The sequence below is a fragment of the Coregonus lavaretus genome (genome assembly GCF_964263955.1).
Source record: "Coregonus lavaretus genome assembly, contig: HAP1_SCAFFOLD_1387, whole genome shotgun sequence".
Classification (NCBI taxonomy): domain Eukaryota; kingdom Metazoa; phylum Chordata; class Actinopteri; order Salmoniformes; family Salmonidae; genus Coregonus; species Coregonus lavaretus.
In genome coordinates this window covers 30,201-49,981 of record NW_028158717.1, presented here as the reverse complement: position 1 = coordinate 49,981, position 19,781 = coordinate 30,201, and the positions used below count along the sequence as shown (strand labels likewise).

The 19,781-nt window shown below is 42.5% G+C and overlaps 1 protein-coding gene across 1 annotated transcript; it reads left to right on the top strand.

Annotated features, from left to right (window-relative positions):
- Positions 1-435: 435 nt before the first annotated feature.
- On the top strand, positions 436-19,775 carry LOC311123668 (max-like protein X). The gene is made up of 8 exons (XM_084197912.1): positions 436-539; positions 3,088-3,124; positions 3,260-3,349; positions 3,644-3,753; positions 3,993-4,095; positions 4,792-4,891; positions 17,876-18,077; positions 18,378-19,775. Exons 1-8 carry the CDS (start codon positions 498-500, stop codon positions 18,432-18,434), a joined length of 741 nt encoding a protein of 246 aa, XP_084054038.1. The 5' UTR covers positions 436-497; the 3' UTR covers positions 18,435-19,775.
- The last annotated feature ends 6 nt before the right edge of the window (positions 19,776-19,781 follow it).

Below are 19,781 nucleotides of genomic sequence, written 5' to 3'. Positions count from 1 at the left end.
ACATCACATCAGATCTTCATCACATCAGATATTTTTCAGAGCTGATCTGATTGGTCCAATTAGTGAAAGCAATATCATAATTGGGATGCCTGTGTAAACGCAGCCATATGCCGCGTTCAAAACAGCTGGGAACTCGGAAATCTCCGACTTCCGACTTGAATGCGTTCAAAACAACTGCGAACTCGGGAGAAAAAAAACGACCTCCGACTGGGAAAAATCGATTTGAACGGTCATCCACATCGGAATTCCAACTTGGGAACTCGAGCCTCTTTCTAGAACTCCGACTTTCCGACCTGAAGATCACTGACGTCATGATTTAACCGAGTTCCCATTTGTTTTGAACGCAGCAATAGATCCATACGGCCCAAACATGCTCACTTACTTGCACTTATTTGAGGCCAGATGTCATACTGTGTGAACCAGCAGAGGGCGTAGTTCCCTTTCTGCAAATTGTTTTCCCACACCCATGATGCTCTCGAACAGCTGTTGATTCCAAGATGACGGATCCTACAACATCGCCGGAGGATCACTGGATCAAAGTAAGCTAGCTAGTTTAGACAAATATATGAGACGTGAGGACAAATAAGCGTTGTATGACACTGCCACATATTCGTAGCAAGAATACAGTCTTTGTAATTTGGAGTTAATTTGCTACATTTGGCTTATGTTAGCTAGCTAACGGCTAGCTAGCTAGGTACTAGCGCTTTTGTTTATGAATCTTTTCAAGCTTCTTCTCCTTTCTTTACGGTTCTGTGATGGCCAACTGCTGGCCAACTTGTAGCCTAGTCCTAGTGGACCAGACGGGTGATTTGCAAATTCACCGTCTGGGAGAACCCAGTGTTTAATTTTGGAAATGGTACACTCATTATATAGCCACAGGTAGGTATTAATAAATCAACTTTACAAAACGTGTGTTCAGATTTCTATCACATGATGAAGCATGCGTCACGATGTACATGTACGCAACGCTTGTTTGCCGAGGTCATGCATGTGTTTACATGGGTTTGCCAAAAATACTTGCCATACTTCAGCCTTGTCTGTACTGACCGCATAGGAACGTCGGGGTTACTCGTGTCGTAGTAAATATGACCCATTTTAATGTTAGGAGCTTGTTTTCAATCAATGCTGTTCCTATGCAATCTGCCTAGCGTCGTTGGTTTGTACTTCCTCTCCTTATGGTTCCACCAACACTCGTAACTAGCTGGCACCTAGCAGTAGTGTGAAGTACTTAAGTAAAAAATACTTTAAATTACTACTAAAGTAGTTTTTTTGGGTATCTGTACTTTACTTTACTATTTATATTTTTGACTACTTTTACTTCACTACATTACTAAAGAAAATAATGTACTTTTTACGCCATACATTTTCCCTGACACCCAAAAGTACTCATTACATTTTTATGCTTAGCAGAACAGAAAAATTGTCAAATTCACACGCTTATCAAGAGAACATTCCTGGTTATCCCTACTGCCTCTGATCTGGCGGACTCACTAAACACACATGCTTCATTTGTAAAGATGTCTGAGTGTTGGAGTTTGCCCCTGGCTATCAGTAAATAAAAAATAAAATGGTGCAGTCTAGTTTGCTTAATATAAGGAATTTTAAATGATTTATACTTTTTATGCTTAAGTATAATTTAGCAATTACATTTTCTTTTGATACTTAAGTGCATTTAAAACCAAATACTTGTAGTATTTTACTGGGTGACTTTTACTTGAGTCATTTTCTATTAAGGTATCTTTACTTTTACCCAAGTATGATAGTTGAGTACTTTTTTCCACCACTGCCACCTAGTAACCAGGTCATTTAATGTTTAGCTACAAGCAAGTTAGCCACAAAAGGATCAGGTTATTATCTGGTGGGAACTCAGGTTGCACTTAACATTTTTACATTTACATTTTAGTCATTTAGCAGACGCTCTTATCCAGAGCGACTTACAGTTAGTGAATACATTTTTTTTTTTATACTGGCCCCCCGTGGGAATCGAACCCACAACCCTGGCGTTGCAAACGCCATGCTCTATCAACTGAGCTACATCCCTGCCGGCCATTCCCTCCCCTACCCTGGACGACGCTGGGCCAATTGTGCGCCACCCATGAGTCTCCCGGTCGCGGCCGGCTGCGACAGAGACTGGATTCGAACCAGGATCTCTAGTGGAACTGCGCCACTTAGACGACTGCGCCACTTAACTGAAGTGTCCAAGATTTAAACAAAAAAGAGGATTTCTCTGACAATTCTGCCTACTTGAATCAAATCAGTGGTGTATTCATTCCACCGATTCTGTTGCAAAACGTTTCTTAAATGGAAGCAAACGAAACGGGGAGGAACCTACCTGTATTCGACCAATAGAAACTCTTGTTTTAGTTGCAGAACTTAAACTGTTTGGACAAATGATTACACCACAGGACTGTCAGTGGATGTTGTTGATGCATATTGCTGTGTTTGTCTGAGGGGATTAGATTAAAGTGAAAGTTGATTGAATTCGTTTTGGAACCGGTGCCCTGTGCGAAGTCCACGGCGAAGTCCAGAATCCTACTCTACTTTTCAGCCGACTTCTGCTGCGTTCACGTGCTAGTCGGAACTAGGAAACTCAAAAATGTCTGAATTGCTAGCTGGTTGAACGCGGAACTAACTACAACCAGTTAGCAAGTCTGACATTTTTGAGTTTCCTAATTCAGACTAGCACGTGAACGCGGCAGAAGTCGCCTGAAAAGTAGAGTAGGATTCTGTTTCCACATGCAAAAGTGATTGCTTTTGATAAAAACCCTTTATCTGCCTTCCCAATAAAAACTAGTTTGAAAATGCAAACATATAGGCTATTTTATGGAAAAGAGATGTTGAATGTTTCTGGACGATGCACCATGCTGCCTTGTTGACATTACCAAGCAGCACAGATTACTGTTCGATTTGAGAAGGGAGCTCCTCCCTCACCGCTTTTGCCCATTCACGTCACCATAGACCGGTGCCCTGTGGCTCAGCATAATCGAATCTGCCCATTGAGTGAGAGACGGGAAAGAGCCTGTTGTTCTCACCTCCTTATCCACTGTTTTATTCTCTCTCCTGTCAACACCTGCCATGGCTGAACAGAACGATGGGGCTTTCAGTGACAATGGATTTGACCACAGTGAGTAGTATCGTTAGGCCTAACTGTTGTTTTACCAAAATGTACAATCTAGAGCTAGTAGGCTACCAGTCCTGTGGGTAACTGTTGATTAGTCATTTAATGATGTCTGAACTCTTCTTCATGTTCTCTTTTAAGGTTTCTTTGCTGAGAATGCAAGGAAGGGTACTGTGGTCTCCAGGGCTAACAGCATCGGGTCCACAAGTGCCTCATCAGTACCAAATACAGGTACTGTGTTTCATTTATGTTTAGACAACATATGTCAGGGAATATTTTTATCGGCGATGTTGATGTGTGTACTGTATGACTAAATGGCTTGTGTAGGTGAGACTGCTGCATATTTATTTAGTGTCCTAATTTTTAAAAAAACATAATTGATGCAGTGCCCCTTTAATTCATTCTCTTACTCCCTACCCCACTCTCACTTCCACTATATTCTTTCTTATACTTTTTTTCAATTGCATCAGCCTTGAGCCCTAGGGAGGTAGACTGAAACACCTGCTCTTCCTCTCCTCACTGTAGATGATGAAGACAGTGACTACAGGCATGAGACCACCTACAAGGAGTCCTACAAAGACCGGCGGAGACAGGCACACACACAGGCCGAGCAGAAACGACGGGATGCTATCAAGGTTGGCTTCCGATAGGGAGTGGAACAACAGGAGTGTAGATCATGGGAAGGAGGGTAGTTGTAAAAAGGGACAAGGGAGAAAGAAAAAAAAAAAGGATTGGGAAGTGAGGGTGGGGGGTGTTTGGACAGAGGGAGTTGGTGGCTCTGATCTCTTCCAATAAATTAATGTTTCTTAGGTGGCCAAATGTAATACTTCTGTCAATTCAAAAATCTGTTTGTCTTGTGTGTTTGACTCCACAGAAAGGATATGATGATCTACAGTCCATAGTGCCCACCTGCCAGCAGCAGTCTGAGTTTGCTGTGGGGACACAGAAGATCAGCAAGGCCACAGTGCTGCAGAAAAGTACAATGTTCTATATAGACCATTATAAACTGGGTGGTTCGAGCCCTGAATTCTGATTGGCTGACAGCCGTGGTCTATCAGACCGTATACCACGGGTATGACAAAATATGTATTTTTACTGCTCTAATTAAATAAATAATAAATTAGTCATTTAGCAGACGCTCTTATCCAGAGCGACTTACAGGAGCAATTAGGGTTAAGTGCCTTGCTCAAGGGCACATCAACAGATTTTTCACCTAGTCGGCTCTGGGATTAGAACCAGCGACCTTTCGGTTACTGGCACAACGCTCTTAACCACTAAGCTACCTGCCGCCCCAATTACATTCGTAACCAGTTTATAATAGCAATAAGGTACCTCAGGGGTTTGTGGTATATGGCCAATATACCACGGCTAAGGGCTGTATCCAGGCACTTTGCGTTGCATCGTGACGTGCATAAGAACAGCCCTTAGCCATAGTATATAGGCCATATACCACACCTCCTCATGCCTTATTGCTTAACTGTACTGTTCAACCAGAAATGTGAAAGTTGTACATTTTAGGACTGTGCAAATTGACATTCCGACCAGCCTTTGTAATGTCAACATACTATAAATATTTAGAAAGGATCCCACCCTAAGCTGGAATTTTCCTCCCTGATAGAAATGCTTTCAGTCCAGAAATCCCTTACTGGTTGTTTCTGTGTTTCCTGCTGCAGCCATTGACTACATCCAGTTTCTGCACAAGGAGAAGAAGAAGCAGGAGGAGGAAATGTCTATGCTGAGGAAGGAAGTGATGGCACTGAAGATCATGAAAACGTAAGTCACAGTAAAACGTAAAAGCAGACAGGGAGAGCTGCGGGGGTGAAACCATTCAAGATGATATTAGCTATGTTAGATTGAATATGTATAATTTAGGTTAAGAGAGCCTTCAAGGATATATTTAATTTACCTAATAACTCATTCATAAGATTGCATAGACTGTATCAGGTCAGCCCTGGCAGACTGGCCTTATCAGAGAGAGGGAAATACCAAATATGAGGTATTAAAGCTAGAATCCTACATTTCTCTAGGTGCACTGGTGCTCCTAAATTAGAATTCCGGATCACACAGCAAAATATTTAGGCACGTATGCGAGTAAAATGGTCGCACTGTAGTGCCCTGACCAATATGATGCTATCATAGTTGTGTAAATATGATGATATTAACACTGTTGGGTTTCCATCCATCCATTTCATGCAAATGTATTTATTTATTTTTATTTCACCTTTATTTAATCAGGTAAGCCAGTGGAGAACAAGTTCTCATTTACAACTGCGACCTGGCCAAGATAAAGCAAAGCAGTGCGATTAAAAACAACACAGAGTTACATATGGGGTAAACACAGAGTTACATATGGGGTAAACAAAACATAAAGTCAGAAATACAACAGCAAATATATATACAGTATGTGCGAATGTAGTAAGGCAATAAATAGGCCATAGTGCAAAATGGTTACAATTTCGTATTAACACTGGAATGATAGATGTGCAAAAGATGATGTGCAAATAGAGATACTGGGGTGCAAATTAGCTAAATAAATAACAATATGGGGATGAGGTAGTTGGGTGGGCTAATTTCATAATGGCTGTGTACAGGTGCAGTGATCGGTAAGCTGCTCTGACAACTGATGCTTAAAGTTAGTGAGGGAGATAACAGTCTCCAGCTTCAGAGATTTTTGCAGTTCGTTCCAGTCATTGGCAGCAGAGAACTGGAAGGAATGGCGGCCAAAGGAGGTGTTGGCTTTGGGGATGACAAGTGAGATATACCTGCTGGAGCGCAGACTACGGGTGGGTGTTGCTATGGTGACCAATTAGCTAAGATATGACAGGGATTTGCCTAGCAGTGATTTATAGATGACCTGGAGCCAGTGGGTTTGGCGACGGATATGTAGTGAAGGCCAGCCAACAAGAGCGTACAGGTCACAATGGTGGGTAGTATATAGGGCATTGGTGACATCCAGTTTGCTGAGTAGAGTGTTGGAGGCTATTTTGTAAATGACATCGCTGAAGTCAAGGATCGGTAGGATAGTCAGTTTTACGAGGGCATGTTTGGCAGCATGAGTGAAGGAGGCTTTGTTGCGAAATAGGAAGCCGATTCTAGATCTAACTTTTGATTGGAGATGCTTAATGTGAGTCTGGAAGGAGAGTTTACAGTCTAACCAGACACCTAGGTATTTGTAGTTGTCCACATACTCTAGGTCAGACCTGCCGAGAGTAGTGATTCTAGTCGGGTGGGCGGGTGCAAGCAGCGTTCGGTTGAAGAGCATGCATTTAGTTTTACTAGTGTTTAAGAGCAGTTGGAGGCTACGGAAGGAGTGTTGTATGGCGTTGAAGCTCGTTTGGAGGTTTGTTAAGTGTCCAATGAAGGGCCAGATGTATACAAAATGGTGTCATCCGCATAGAGGTGGATCCGAGCGTCACCAGCAGCAAGAGCGACATCATTGATATACACAGAGAATAGAGTCGGCCCGAGAATTGAACCCTGTGGCACCCCCATAGACTGCCAGAGGTCCAGACAACAGGCCCTCCGATTTGACACATTGAACTCTATCTGAGAAGTAGTTGGTGAACCAGGCGAGGCAGTCATTTGAGAAACCAAGGCTATTTAGTCTGCCAATAAGAATGCGGTGGTTGACAGAGTCGAAAGCCTTGGCCAGGTCGATGAAGAAGGCTGCGCAGTACTGTCTTTTATCGATCGCGGTTATAATATCGTTTAGGACCTTGAGCGTGGCTGATGTGCACCCATGACCAGCTCGGAAACCGGATTGCATAGCGAAGAAGGTACGGTGGGATTCGAAATGGTCGGTGATCTGTTTGTTAACTTGGCTTTCAAATACTTTCAAAAGGCAGGGCAGGATGGATATAGGTCTGTAACAGTTTGGATCTAGAGTGTCACCGCCTTTGAAGAGGGGGATGACCGCGGCAGCTTTCCAATCTCTGGGGATCTCAGACGTTACGAAAGAGAGGTTGCACAGGCTAGTAATAGGGGTTGCGACAATTTCGGCAGCTAATTTTAGAAAGAAAGGGTCCAGATTGTCTAGCCCAGCTGATTTGTAGGGGTCCAGATTTTTCAGCTCTTTCAGAACATCAGCTGTCTGAATTTTTGCGAAGGAGAAGAGGGGAGAGCAAGGGTGAGCTGGTGGCCGGGTTAGTGGTAGCCAGGTGGAATTCTCGATTATTGTAGATTTATCGGTGGTGACAGTGTTTCCTAGCCTCAGTGCAGTGGGCAGTTGGGAGGAGGTTCTCTTATTCTCCATGGACTTTACAGTGTCCCAAAACATTTTGGAGTTAGTGCTACAGGATGCAAATTTCTGTTTGAAAAAGCTAGCCTTTGCTTTCCTAACTGATTGTGTATATTGGTTCCTGACTTCTGTTAAGATAATTTATTAACTAACTATTTCAGTGTCTCTGTGCGTCTCCCAAAAGGTTGTAAGGCTTTTGGATCAAGAAACGGACAGAGATCCCAGTCTGCAATAGCCAGGTGGTCTTTATTCAGAGAACTCTGCCCAGAGAATTCTGTTACCACAATTTCAGAGTCCATCTTTTATACACACACGTCATGCAAAAATCCCACCCCACTTTAGGCGGGCTGTATTTTTCCACTGGAAAACTGCTCTCCTGACCATCAGGTCACACACACACATACACACACACATACATGTTCTTATCATAGTCTACTCCTTGCTCGGGCAGGCTGCATTCCTTAGTTATCGCCGTCCTCACAATATCCTGCAACATATTTCATACTCTCTTCCAAGCCTAACGGTTTCTCTCCTCCCTAAATTGGGAGGCCTCTTTATCTTGGTTTCTCAGTTGTCTGTAGACAGTTCTCCTTGTCCTTTGTTGTCTGGTCTAACTCCTACTCGCATTGCTAAATAGTACCACAATGTCATAATCTTTACTAGTCCTACACTCACACATTCTAACACATTTCACACAGTTTCAGGGTGTAATAATTAGTCATTAATAATTAGTTTAACTGAGGGTGTGACATTTTAGTCATATCTTACTCACACATTTCTTTATCAATCCACCCTTTGACTAAATTTCACACACACATTTAAAATACATTCTTATAAAATGAAACACACAACAAGGCATACAACTTGTTTTGCATTTTAAATAAGTCACTAGTACAAAACACACTATAAAAATACAATATGTCTTGCATTGCTACCAAATTTTACTTCCAACCATAACTCACTCTCCTTGTTAGGATTTTCACTATAACTTTCATTGAAAAGATGGTATACTAAACATCAAAAATGGTCTCATTTAATACAGGTTCATCAGTATTGAAATGTTCTGCATCGTCCACTAGAGTGGGAGGATATAGGTCGTCGTTCCATCGGTCTGAGTAGGGAATGGGCCCATAGGTCACTGCTTTCTCCAACGCTTTTCTCACCAACCCTCTGACACAGGGAATAAGACAACATCCACAAAGAACAAGCATACACATACAAGCTATAGCTGCACCCAGAATAGTTGCAACAATAGTTTTCCATTTACCAAACATTTCATCAAACCATCCAGTTATTGATGTATTCACCCCCGAGTTCTCAGCCCATTCTTCACTTAATGCCTTGAGACCGGCCAGTGCTCTAGTTACTGTACCATCTGGGGCTGGATTGTTGGGGAGAAACGTACAACAATGACCTCCCACCATCTTGCAAACTCCGCCCTTCTCTGCTAAAAGCATATAGAGAGCCAACCTATTCTGCCAGGTCATGAGTGAGGTGGCAGATAGTTGGTCTGAGATTCCCTTTACTGCATCCCTTGTCTAATTAACAAACCTTTTGTAGATGTAATTAATCCAGTCAACATTTTTATTAATTGTAACCCACCAGAAAAACGTTGTTGTAAACCCTTCTCCAATTTGATCTGCTATTCGCATTACTTTGGTGTCTATAACATTGATAATCTCCGGGGGTCATGGTGAATTGGGGTGCCTTAGTATTATCCTTTTTAAGAGTGGTTGTTTTAATATCAGAACAATTAGGTGAGGTTTGGTTTGATCCCAAATCTATCACACAAGAGAACATGGTCTGAGGCATAGGTGCAGTTAGAAGGGTTGGCCTACCTGTTGAACAGGCATAACAATTAGTTTGACCCAACGCCCTAGCTGTGTAGTTCATCCACCTTACCCAGAAGTTCTCATTTGAAATTCCTTCTACTTCTCCTTGGTTCATTTTCTGCATGAGGAAATATTCTACCCCTGGTGGTTTAGTGCTATTTAGGATTCCTTCTGAGGGCCTTCCAAGGGGTGTTAGACTAGTTTTTGATACCTCTGGTGATAACATTGGATCTACCTGCTGTTCTGTCTCGGGGGTGGAAGATTCATTTCTCTCCCGAAAAATGAACCTCAAACATATATCTGCCCCGAAATCATCAACACAGGCCCAATAGTTCCTTGCTATGTCATCTTGCATAATTGACTTTACCGTTATCACCAGTTCCGTTTTACATTTATCATGGGTTTGTTTAATTCCCCATCGGTGTTCTGCGTCCATCCCATTCTCATAGTATGTTCCCCAGGTATGTTTAAACACCTTTGCCCCAGTGCAAATGTATTTACCATACCTTCTAGGACCTAACTTTCTTGCTTCTTACCAAAGCCCCCAAAACCTCCTATCTCTTCATGGGAGAAGTCGAATGGTATCTTGAATCCCCCATCTTGTCCTAAACTGACTTTAACTATAAAATAATCATTCCCCCAATAGTCTTTCTTGGTTTCAGTATTTCTACGAGATCGAATCAGTGCCTTGGTATTATTTTGTTAATCATTTCTCTGTTTAGGTTGACCTGGATTAATCCATAATATGGTTAACACGATGATGCAGCTCAGAGTCCCCCAAAACCGCCATCCCAATCCTGTCCCTGACCCACCTGCCTGGTACTTCCCCATACCCACACCTCTAGGAACACCCCATAGTGATGAAAGTTCGGGGTAGGGTTTCTTCGTTAACAGAGTTTACCCCTGAACCCCAGTGGTTCAGTTCTTCTCTTTAACTCTGTGTGTGTTCAACGGTGTTGGTATGTGGGCCTACCTTTTTGCAGTGGCTCTCTCAGCTATTCTTATAGCGAAGGCAGTTACCAATAGGACTTGGTATGGTCCCTCCCAGTGTGACTGCTTTCAATCCTTTTTCCTCAATGATTGGATCCACACCCAGTCTCCAGGTTGTATACTATGAGTCACCTTCTCCTTTAATTCTCCTGTAGGACACAAATTCATAGACATACGGGTATGGTTAACGAACAATTTTCTCGTGTATTCTCTAGTTCTATGTCTGCCTGTTCTGGTCCTGCCAACTGTGGCATTCTGTAAGGTCTTCCAAACACTTTCTCAAAGGGGGACAACCCAATTTATCTGGTGTTACCCTAATCGTCATATAATACTATCTGTAGACATTGTACCCAATTTCTTCCTTTCACTCCGTGATAACTCTATAAAATCAATTTCCAATTGCTGGACTGGATATTTTGCCAGGGGGATATTTTTTTTATTTTTTATTCGTTATACCATAGGCCACAAAGTGTTTCCTAACCTGCTCTACCATCTAACCTGCTCTACCATCCCCCCTATTGACAAATTGCTTTACCCATGTGTCAATATTTCCGCATATCAAAACAGTGACCACATTTCTCTGGGTCCATGCCCTGTATACATCTAAGGTTGCCGGGGCTCCCTTAGCCACTGCCAATGCATTGGGTAAGGCTATCATTGGGTACCGGCCCCCTCCTACTCTCTCATCTCCTGACTCATACTGACTCCCTCCTCAGCTTAGCTCTGAATCCTCCTGTTCCTCTCTCCTAACTGGACTTTTGTTGTGGGGTTCAAGTCTCCTCAGGGACCTGGTTCTTCCACCCTTCGGTCCCTTGACCCCCCTATTGTACCCTCGTCTCATCTCCCATTTAAGATAACACACCTGCTCTCCTGTCCTCATGTGCTATCGCATTACCCAAAGTAATACGATCCTTCCCTGTAGTATGCGCCTCGCATATTGCGAGCTTTTTTGGTAATAATAATGCATCTAGGAGGTCAAGAATCAACTCTGCATGTGTAATTGGTTTACCCGAAATCGTAACCATTCCTCTATTCTTCCACTGGGCAGCAAAGACATGTACAGTATTAAAGGCGTATGCACTATCGGTATAGATAGTTATAACCTTCCCTTTACCCAGTTGGCATGCTTTTGTTAATGCCACTATCTCTGCCTGCTGGGCAGAGTAGTTTCTTGGCAAGGGTTCAGCAGCTAGAACCTCGTTCTGTCACCACAGCATAACCAGTTGCATTGGTGCCATCAGGATTCTTCCTAGAAGATCCATCAACAAACATTGTTACTTCACAACATGGTATAGCTAAGTCTGTTAAGTCAGGCCTGGGTAGTACTATTTTTTTCAGTTTCTTCAATACAGTTATGGGGACTACCATCATTTACAACAGGAACTAATGTTACAGGATTCAATGTTGTACATCGTTCAATAGTTAGATTTGGCATGTTCAGCAATACTATCATACAAGATACAGTGGGGAGAACAAGTATTTGATACACTGCCGATTTTGCAGGTTTTCCTACTTACCAAGCATGTAGAGGTCTGTAATTTGTATCATAGGTACACTTCAACTGTGAGAGACGGAATCTAAAACAAAAATCCAGAAAATCACATTGTATGATTTTTAAGTTATTAATTTGCATTTTATTGCATGACATAAGTATTTGATCACCTACCAACCAGTAAGAATTCCGGCTCTCACAGACCTGTTCGTTTTTCTTTAAGAAGACCTCCTGTTCTCCACTCATTACCTGTATTAACTGCACCTGTTTGAACTCGTTACCTGTATAAAAGACACCTGTCCACACACTCAATCAAACAGACTCCAACCTCTCCACAATGGCCAAGACCAGAGAGCTGTGTAAGGACATCAGGGATAAAATTGTAGACCTGCACAAGGCTGGGATGGGCTACAGGACAATAGGCAAGCAGCTTGGTGAGAAGGCAACAACTGTTGGCGCAATTATTAGAAAATGGAAGAAGTTCAAGATGACGGTCAATCACCCTCGGTCTGGGGCTCCATGCAAGATCTCACCTTGTGGGGCATCAATGATCATGAGGAAGGTGAGGGATCAGCCCAGAACTACACGGCAGGACCTGGTCAATGACCTGAAGAGAGCTGGGACCACAGTCTCAAAGAAAACCATTAGTAACACACTACGCCGTCATGGATTAAAATCCTGCAGCGCACGCAAGGTCCCCCTGCTCAAGCCAGCGCATGTCCAGGCCCGTCTGAAGTTTGCCAATGACCATCTGGATGATCCAGAGGAGGAATGGGAGAAGGTCATGTGGTCTAATGAGACAAAAATAGAGCTTTTTGGTCTAAACTCCACTCGCCGTGTTTGGAGGAAGAAGAAGGATGAGTACAACCCCCAAGAACACCATCCCAACCGTGAAGCATGGAGGTGGAAACATCATTCTTTGGGGATGCTTTTCTGCAAAGGGGACAGGACGACTGCACCGTATTGAGGGGAGGATGGATGGGGCCATGTATCGCGAGATCTTGGCCAACAACCTCCTTCCCTCAGTAAGAGCATTGAAGATGGGTCGTGGCTGGGTCTTCCAGCATGACAACGACCCGAAACACACAGCCAGGGCAACTAAGGAGTGGCTCCGTAAGAAGCATCTCAAGGTCCTGGAGTGGCCTAGCCAGTCTCCAGACCTGAACCCAATAGAAAAGCTTTGGAGGAAGCTGAAAGTCTGTATTGCCCAGCGACAGCCTCGAAACCTGAAGGATCTAGAGAAGGTCTGTATGGAGGTATGGGCCAAAATCCCTGCTGCAGTGTGTGCAAACCTGGTCAAGACCTACAGGAAACGTATGATCTCTGTAATTGCAAACAAAGGTTTCTGTACCAAATATTAAGTTATGCTTTTCTGATGTATCAAATACTTATGTCATTCAATAAAATGCAAATGAATTACTTAAAATCATACAATGTGATTTTCTGGATTTTTGTTTTAGATTCCGTCTCTCACAGTTGAAGTGTACCTATGATAAAAATTACAGACCTCTACATGCTTTGTAAGTAGGAAAACCTGCAAAATCGGCAGTGTATTAAATACTTGTTCTCCCCACTGTAGGTGTCGTGCTGGTGACATGTACGCCATCTTGTGTTCCAATAGCAGAGTTGATACTGCATGTTGAACTTTTAAGGTTAGATCATGGTATAGTACAATTGAAGCTGCATCCTGCACTGCATTAGCAGCTGCCACAACTGATTGCAAACAGACAGGCATTGCCTGAGCCACCTCATCAAGTCTTGAAGAAAAATATGCAACCGGTTTATTTTTGTCCCCATGTTTTTGTGTCAGTACTAATGTCATATATCCCCCTCTACAATCCACAGTTTGAGAAAATGGTCTATCATATCTAGGAAACGCCAGCACCGTTGAAGAGGTCAATAATTGCTTAATTTCCTCAAATTGCAAATCAGCCTCGTTATTCCAAATTATTTTATCATGTGCTGCCATAGCTTTTCCATAGATAAGATCACTCAATTTTCCAGTGTGTAACGCATAATGGGGAATCCATGCTCGACAGTAATTAATCATTCCCAAAAAGCTCATTTGTTTCTTATTCAGAGGTTTAGGAGCTTCTAATATTGCCGTTTTTCTTGACGAGTTTAGGGTTCTCCCATCCTACGTTATCGTGTGACCTAAATAAATTACCTCTTTCTGCCAGAGTTGTAGTTTCTTTTTACTGACCTTGTGTCCTTGTCCTGCCATAAAGGTTAACAACTGGAGAGTATCCTTTTTACACCCCTCCACTGATGGGTTTGCTACCAGTATATCATCGACATGTATAAAAATGTGGCTCCCCTCTTGGGGTTCGAACATTCCCATATTCATACGACTTTCATATCACATTCACACAACACCTGGAATCACCCTTTTCTGTTTATGTATTCTTGACTAGTCCCCCAGAATTATCTCATACCGTTACAGAGGAACGTATCCCCTCAAATGTAATCTTGACAATTCCTGACAGTCTCATACAACAGGAATGGGTTCTCCCTCTTCTCTATACAACCACCTGGAATCACCCCTTTCTGTTTATGTAGTAGTGGTCTATTGACTGTCTCACCTTTAGTGGTCTATTGACTGTCTCACCTTTAGTGGTCTATTGACTCTCTCACCTTTAGTTTCTTTTGGTAATGGCCTATTACCGTGAATCGTTACGGACCCACCAACATTTCACTAATGAATAAACACTACTGACCTTATCCTTGCAGCTGAGATTCAATGTAAGTTGGATTCCGTCACCGTCTCTGTCATTATCAGGTGTTCTCTGGCCTGTGTTATTGAACCCTTAATGCCAAAGGGCAGGTCTTTCTATTTACGAATGTATCATTCGCCTGTCAACGTTTTTCAGAGTTACCTGGAATGACAGAGGCAGGTATTGGAATCCGGCTCGAAAAGGACCAAGCTGTTAAGAGAATTTATGAACTAACTATTTCAGTGTCTCTGTGCGTCTCCCAAAAGGTTGTAAGGCTTTTGGATCAAGAAACGGACAGAGATCCCAGTCTGCAATAGCCAGGTGGTCTTTATTCAGAGAACTCTGCCCAGAGAATTCTGTTTTCACAATTTCAGAGTCCATCTTTTATACACACACATCATACAAAAATCCCACCCCGCTTTAGGCGGGCTGTATTTTTCCACTGGAAAACTGCTCTCCTGACCATCAGGTCACACACACACATACACACACATGTTCTTATCATAGTCTACTCCTTGCTCGGGCAGGCTGCATTCCTTAGTTATCACCGTCCTCACAATATCCTGCAACATATTTCATACTCTCTTACAAGCCTAACGGTTTTTCTCCTCCCTAAATTGGGAGGCCGCTTTATCTTGGTTTCTCAGTTGTCTGTAGACAGTTCTCCTTGTCCTTTGTTGTCTGGTCTAACTCCTACTCGCATTGCTAAATAGTAACACAATGTCATAATCTTTACTGGTCCTACACTCACACATTCTAACACATTTCACACAGTTTCAGGGTGTAATAATTAGTCATACACTGGTCCTCTGTAGCTCAGCTGGTAGAGCACGGCGCTTGTAACGCCAAGGTAGTGGGTTCGATCCCCGGGACCACCCATACACAAAAACAATGTATGCACGCATGACTGTAAGTCGCTTTGGATAACTGAGGGTGTGACATTTTAGTCATATCTTACTCACACATTTCTTTATCAACTTCCCTGAAAAGTTGCATATCGCGGGGGCTGTTCGATGCTAATGCAGTACGCCACAGGATGTTTTTGTGCTGGTCAAGGGCAGTCAAGTCGATTAGAAAGGCCTGCTCGCTAAAGTGTTTTAGGGAGCATTTGACAGTGATGAGGGGTGGTCATTTGACCGCGGACCCATTACGGACGCAGGCAATAAGGCAGTGATTGCTGAGATCCTGGTTGAAGACAGCGGAGGTGTTTTTAGAGGGTACATTTGTCAGGATGATATCTATGAGGGTGCCCATGTTTACAGATTTAGGGTTGTACCTGGTAGGTTCGTTGATAATTTGTGTGAGATTGAGGGCATCTAGTTTAGATTGTAGGTTGGCCGGGGTGTTAAGCATATCCCAGTTTAGGTCACCAAGCAGTACGAACTCTAAGGATAGATGGGCTGAGGGGGGTCTGTACCAAGCGGCAACAGTGAGAGACTTATTTCTAGAAAGGTGGATTTTTAGAAGTAGAAGCTCAAACTGTTTGGGCACAGACCTGGATAGTATGATAGAGCTCTGCAGGCTATCTCTACAGTAGATTGCAACCCCACCCCCTTTGGCAGTGTGTGCTAACGCAGTGAATAACTCAAACTTAGGGAGGAGGCTTCTGGTGTTAACGTGCAAGAAACCAAGGCTTTTACGGTTACAGAAGTCTACAAATGATAACGCCTGGGGAGTAGGAGTGATACTGGGGGCTACAGGGCCTGGGTTAACCTCTACATCACCAGAGGAACAGAGGAGGAGTAGAATAAGAATACAGCTGAAGGCTTTAAGAACTGGTCTTCTATATGCTAAAATCGCATTAAAAACAATATGCGCATTTTCCCACCAGAGATGTTTTTCCATCATATTGACTTGTTGCAGATAAGGCTGTGCGTGATGACGTAGTATACATAAAAATACATTTTGTGGTAAAATTCCCATGTACTGAATAAAAAATACAAGTTAAATGGGTTTTCTTCATTCTACTGATGGGGTTTCTCAAATTTTTTTTGTTAAACAGCGAGTTCCCACCCTGGTATTGGCACGTGCGCTCTAGCCAACAGCTGGCAGATACAGTGCGGGTATAGCCTACATGGCAGCTTTTTTTTTGTATAATAAAAAAAATATATCCCCTAACCCGAACAACGCTGGGCAAATTGTGCGCCGCCCTATGGGACTCCCAGTTGCGATACCGCCCGGGATCAAACCTGGGTTTGTAGTGACGCCTCTAGCACTGCCTTAGACAGCTGCGCCACTCGGGAGGCCCTACATGGCAGCTTTGCCAAACGGCAGCTCGATATTTATTGGAAAGGAGCATCAAGCTCATCAACTTGCACTTTCACCACCCTATGAAGTTCACCATAATTTATTTAATCTGTAGCCTAGTAAACTGCATGCTTTCCCAAGGCATTGTATTGGGACGACCACACGTCATCGTGTGACTCCAAGTTTACTTCAATATGATAGTTATTATATTAATATTTGCACATTAAAAGCTTTTCCACCGACATTTCTCGCATAATTAATTTTAGACACAAAATGATCCCACCTTGTCTAGCGTGTTTAGTTTTTTCTGCATTTGGAAAGTTTACCGACAAATGTTCTGTTTCAATCAGGCCTGTCATAAAAAATTTTTTATCCAACATGTACTTTACGCACATAAAAAGGTTGGATGGAAACCTGGTTAGAAATGGTCAGATGTAGTCGAACAGGTGTGGTATAGTGCCTGGATACAGCCGTTATCAGTGGTATACAGTCTCTTCAGAAACTTCATATCCCTTGACTTGTTCCATATTTTGTTGTGTTAGAGCCTGAATTCAAAATGGATTAAATATTTGTTTTAAAAAATTGCGCCCATCTACACACAATAACCTATAATGACAAAGTGCAAAGATTTTTGTTGAAAGTTTTACACATTTATTGAAAATGAAATACAGAAATGTCTAATTTACGTAACTATTCACACCCTTGAGTCAATACATGTTAGAATCACCTTTGGCAGCGATTACAGCTGTGAGTCTCTAAAGAGTTTTGCACACCTGGATTGTACTATATTTGCACTGTCTAATTGGTTGTTAATAATTTTACTCCTGAACTTATTTTGGCTTGAATACTTATTGACTCAAGACCTTTCAGCTTTAAATGTTTTATTAGTTTGTATAAAAATTTAAAAAACACAACATTTATTCCACTTTGATATTATGGGGTATTGTGTGTAGGCCAGTGACACAAAATCTGAATTTAATCTATTTTAAATTCAGGCTGTAACACAACAGAATGGAAAAAGTCAAGGGGTGTCAATACTTTCTGAAGGCACTGTATTGGACATATACCACTGAGGTGCCTTATTTCTATTATAAACCGGTTAACAACATGAATATAACAACAAAAAATATGTTTTGCGTCATACCCATGGTATATTGACACACAGCTGGAATGCTGGTTCAGCCCATTAGCATCCAGGACCCAAACTAACCAGTTTATAATAAGCGTTTAACCTGTGTGTTGTAGGAACTATGAGCACATAGTGAACGCCCACCAGAACAACCCTCAGCATGGGGAGGAGCAGGTGTCGGACCAGGTGAAGTTCAGCGTGTTTCAGAGCATCATGGACTCCCTGTTCCAGTCCTTCAGCAGCTCTGTGTCTGTGGCCAGCTTCCAGGAGCTGTCTGCTTGCGTCTTCAGCTGGATCGAGGAGCACTGCAAGCCTCAGGTAGGACACTCAATGTACTGTACTGCTGGGGGATTCTTGCTGCTGGTGGATGGATGGCACACCAAATCATGTATGGTTTTATTTAAGGTAATTGTCTTTATGTGATAGTCATGGCATTTTGGTGTGTTTTCTGCTCAATGATGGTATTTTGGACTTCAGTCTGACCCAACAGGTCAAAACTATCACCACTGAATGCTATAATTGACATGGCTGCCACCCTGTCTTGCTCTGAGGATGGATGACTATGTTGAGTTGACAGCTGTGTAAAGTAATCCATGTTTGTCCTCTTTTCCTTCCCAGACATTGCGTGAGTTTGTGGTGGGAGTTCTCCGGCAGCTCAACAGCCAGCTGTATTAATGCTGTCCAGGCGTAAACTCCGGACAGGAATCTCCCTTCAGGGATGGAGCCGGGGCTTACCCTGGGTTCTCAGGGTCTGGTAGAGACCTCACATATCAACCTATCTTGTTCCCTCCTGGTCTGCAGTATTTAAATCGTTAACTCTTACTCAACTCACCACCAGGGTCTGCAGCAGGGTTGGGTGTTTCCTGTCTAGTCAGGTCAAATCCAGCCCAGCATTCTGTCTGTGGTTTTAGTCATCAGGGGTTCTCCTCATTGCAGAATAGAGTTGTGTTCAACGAGGCAAATGGCCACTATTGCTTGTAAACGTTCCGTAATGTTTACATTCACCACAAATCGGGGGTTGGAACCAAAATAATTGTTTAATTGTTCCATTCTGAACTTTGTAATTGTTTTCTGTTCCAGTGTTCAAACCAGCATAAAGTTATGAACCAGTTCGAATCAAATCCAAGACTGTCTGCAACATGAGTTAAAAGGTAGAATTCAAACAAGTTGTGATGGTATTTGAGAATTGTTAAATGTTCATCATTGATTGTGATGTTATATGATTGCTGTTGTGTCCATGTTGTGACAGAATCAAGCATATTTGTAAGTCTGTTACTGCAGCTTTTCGCCTTTTCATAATCTTTATTGGCAAAAAGACACGGTAGAATAGTCATGTAATGAATAGTTCTGTATTAAACAGGATCTCTGAACCAAAAAACTGGCCAGGATTCAATCAGATTAGTGGTAAATGCATAGCTTATCATTGCTTTTGTTTAGGTGGTGTTGGAGGTGTTACTCCGTTAGAGCTGTCAAATCCACAAGAAGCTCCTGGCGTTAACCGTAACTGGCATTGCCATTGGATGCACCGAGTCATATTAGTAGAAATCCCGTGCAGCCATGTTACAAATTATAACACTGAAATGTGTGATACCTACACCTCGATTAGGGTGGTACAAATCTCGATTTCATTTAATGATCGAGTGTCATTTCAATATAGGCTACACTTTCTTGTTCTGAACTTCCAAGGTGGGTGGGATATAAGGACGGGTGTGGTTTTACAATGACCAGCCGATCTGACAGCTCTAACACCGCCTAAACAAAAGCAATGCGTTTGTCGGCTGACGCAGGTTACCATAGATCTGATTGAATCCTGGCCTTAAACAGTCAAGAATGTAAAAATGAATGTGAATGATAATTTATTTTGACAATGTGCTCAGGAGAACTTGTACCTAATGTATCTTCTGGTAAACTTAACAGATGTGAATGTTTAATCTGTGTAATCACCTGACTTTAAAAAGGGATAATTTTATACGACAAGTCTCTGTGCTGGTATAAATAAAATCAGGTCTACTGTTACATTAT

Bases quoted from the DNA above. Each gene is read 5' to 3' on its own strand.
- LOC311123668 (XM_084197912.1), top strand. From the start codon at position 498: ATGACGGATCCTACAACATCGCCGGAGGATCACTGGATCAAA. The intron at 3,350-3,643 runs GTACTGTGTTTC...TCCTCACTGTAG, and splicing joins CTCATCAGTACCAAATACAG to ATGATGAAGACAGTGACTAC. The intron at 18,078-18,377 runs GTAGGACACTCA...TTTCCTTCCCAG, and splicing joins AGGAGCACTGCAAGCCTCAG to ACATTGCGTGAGTTTGTGGT.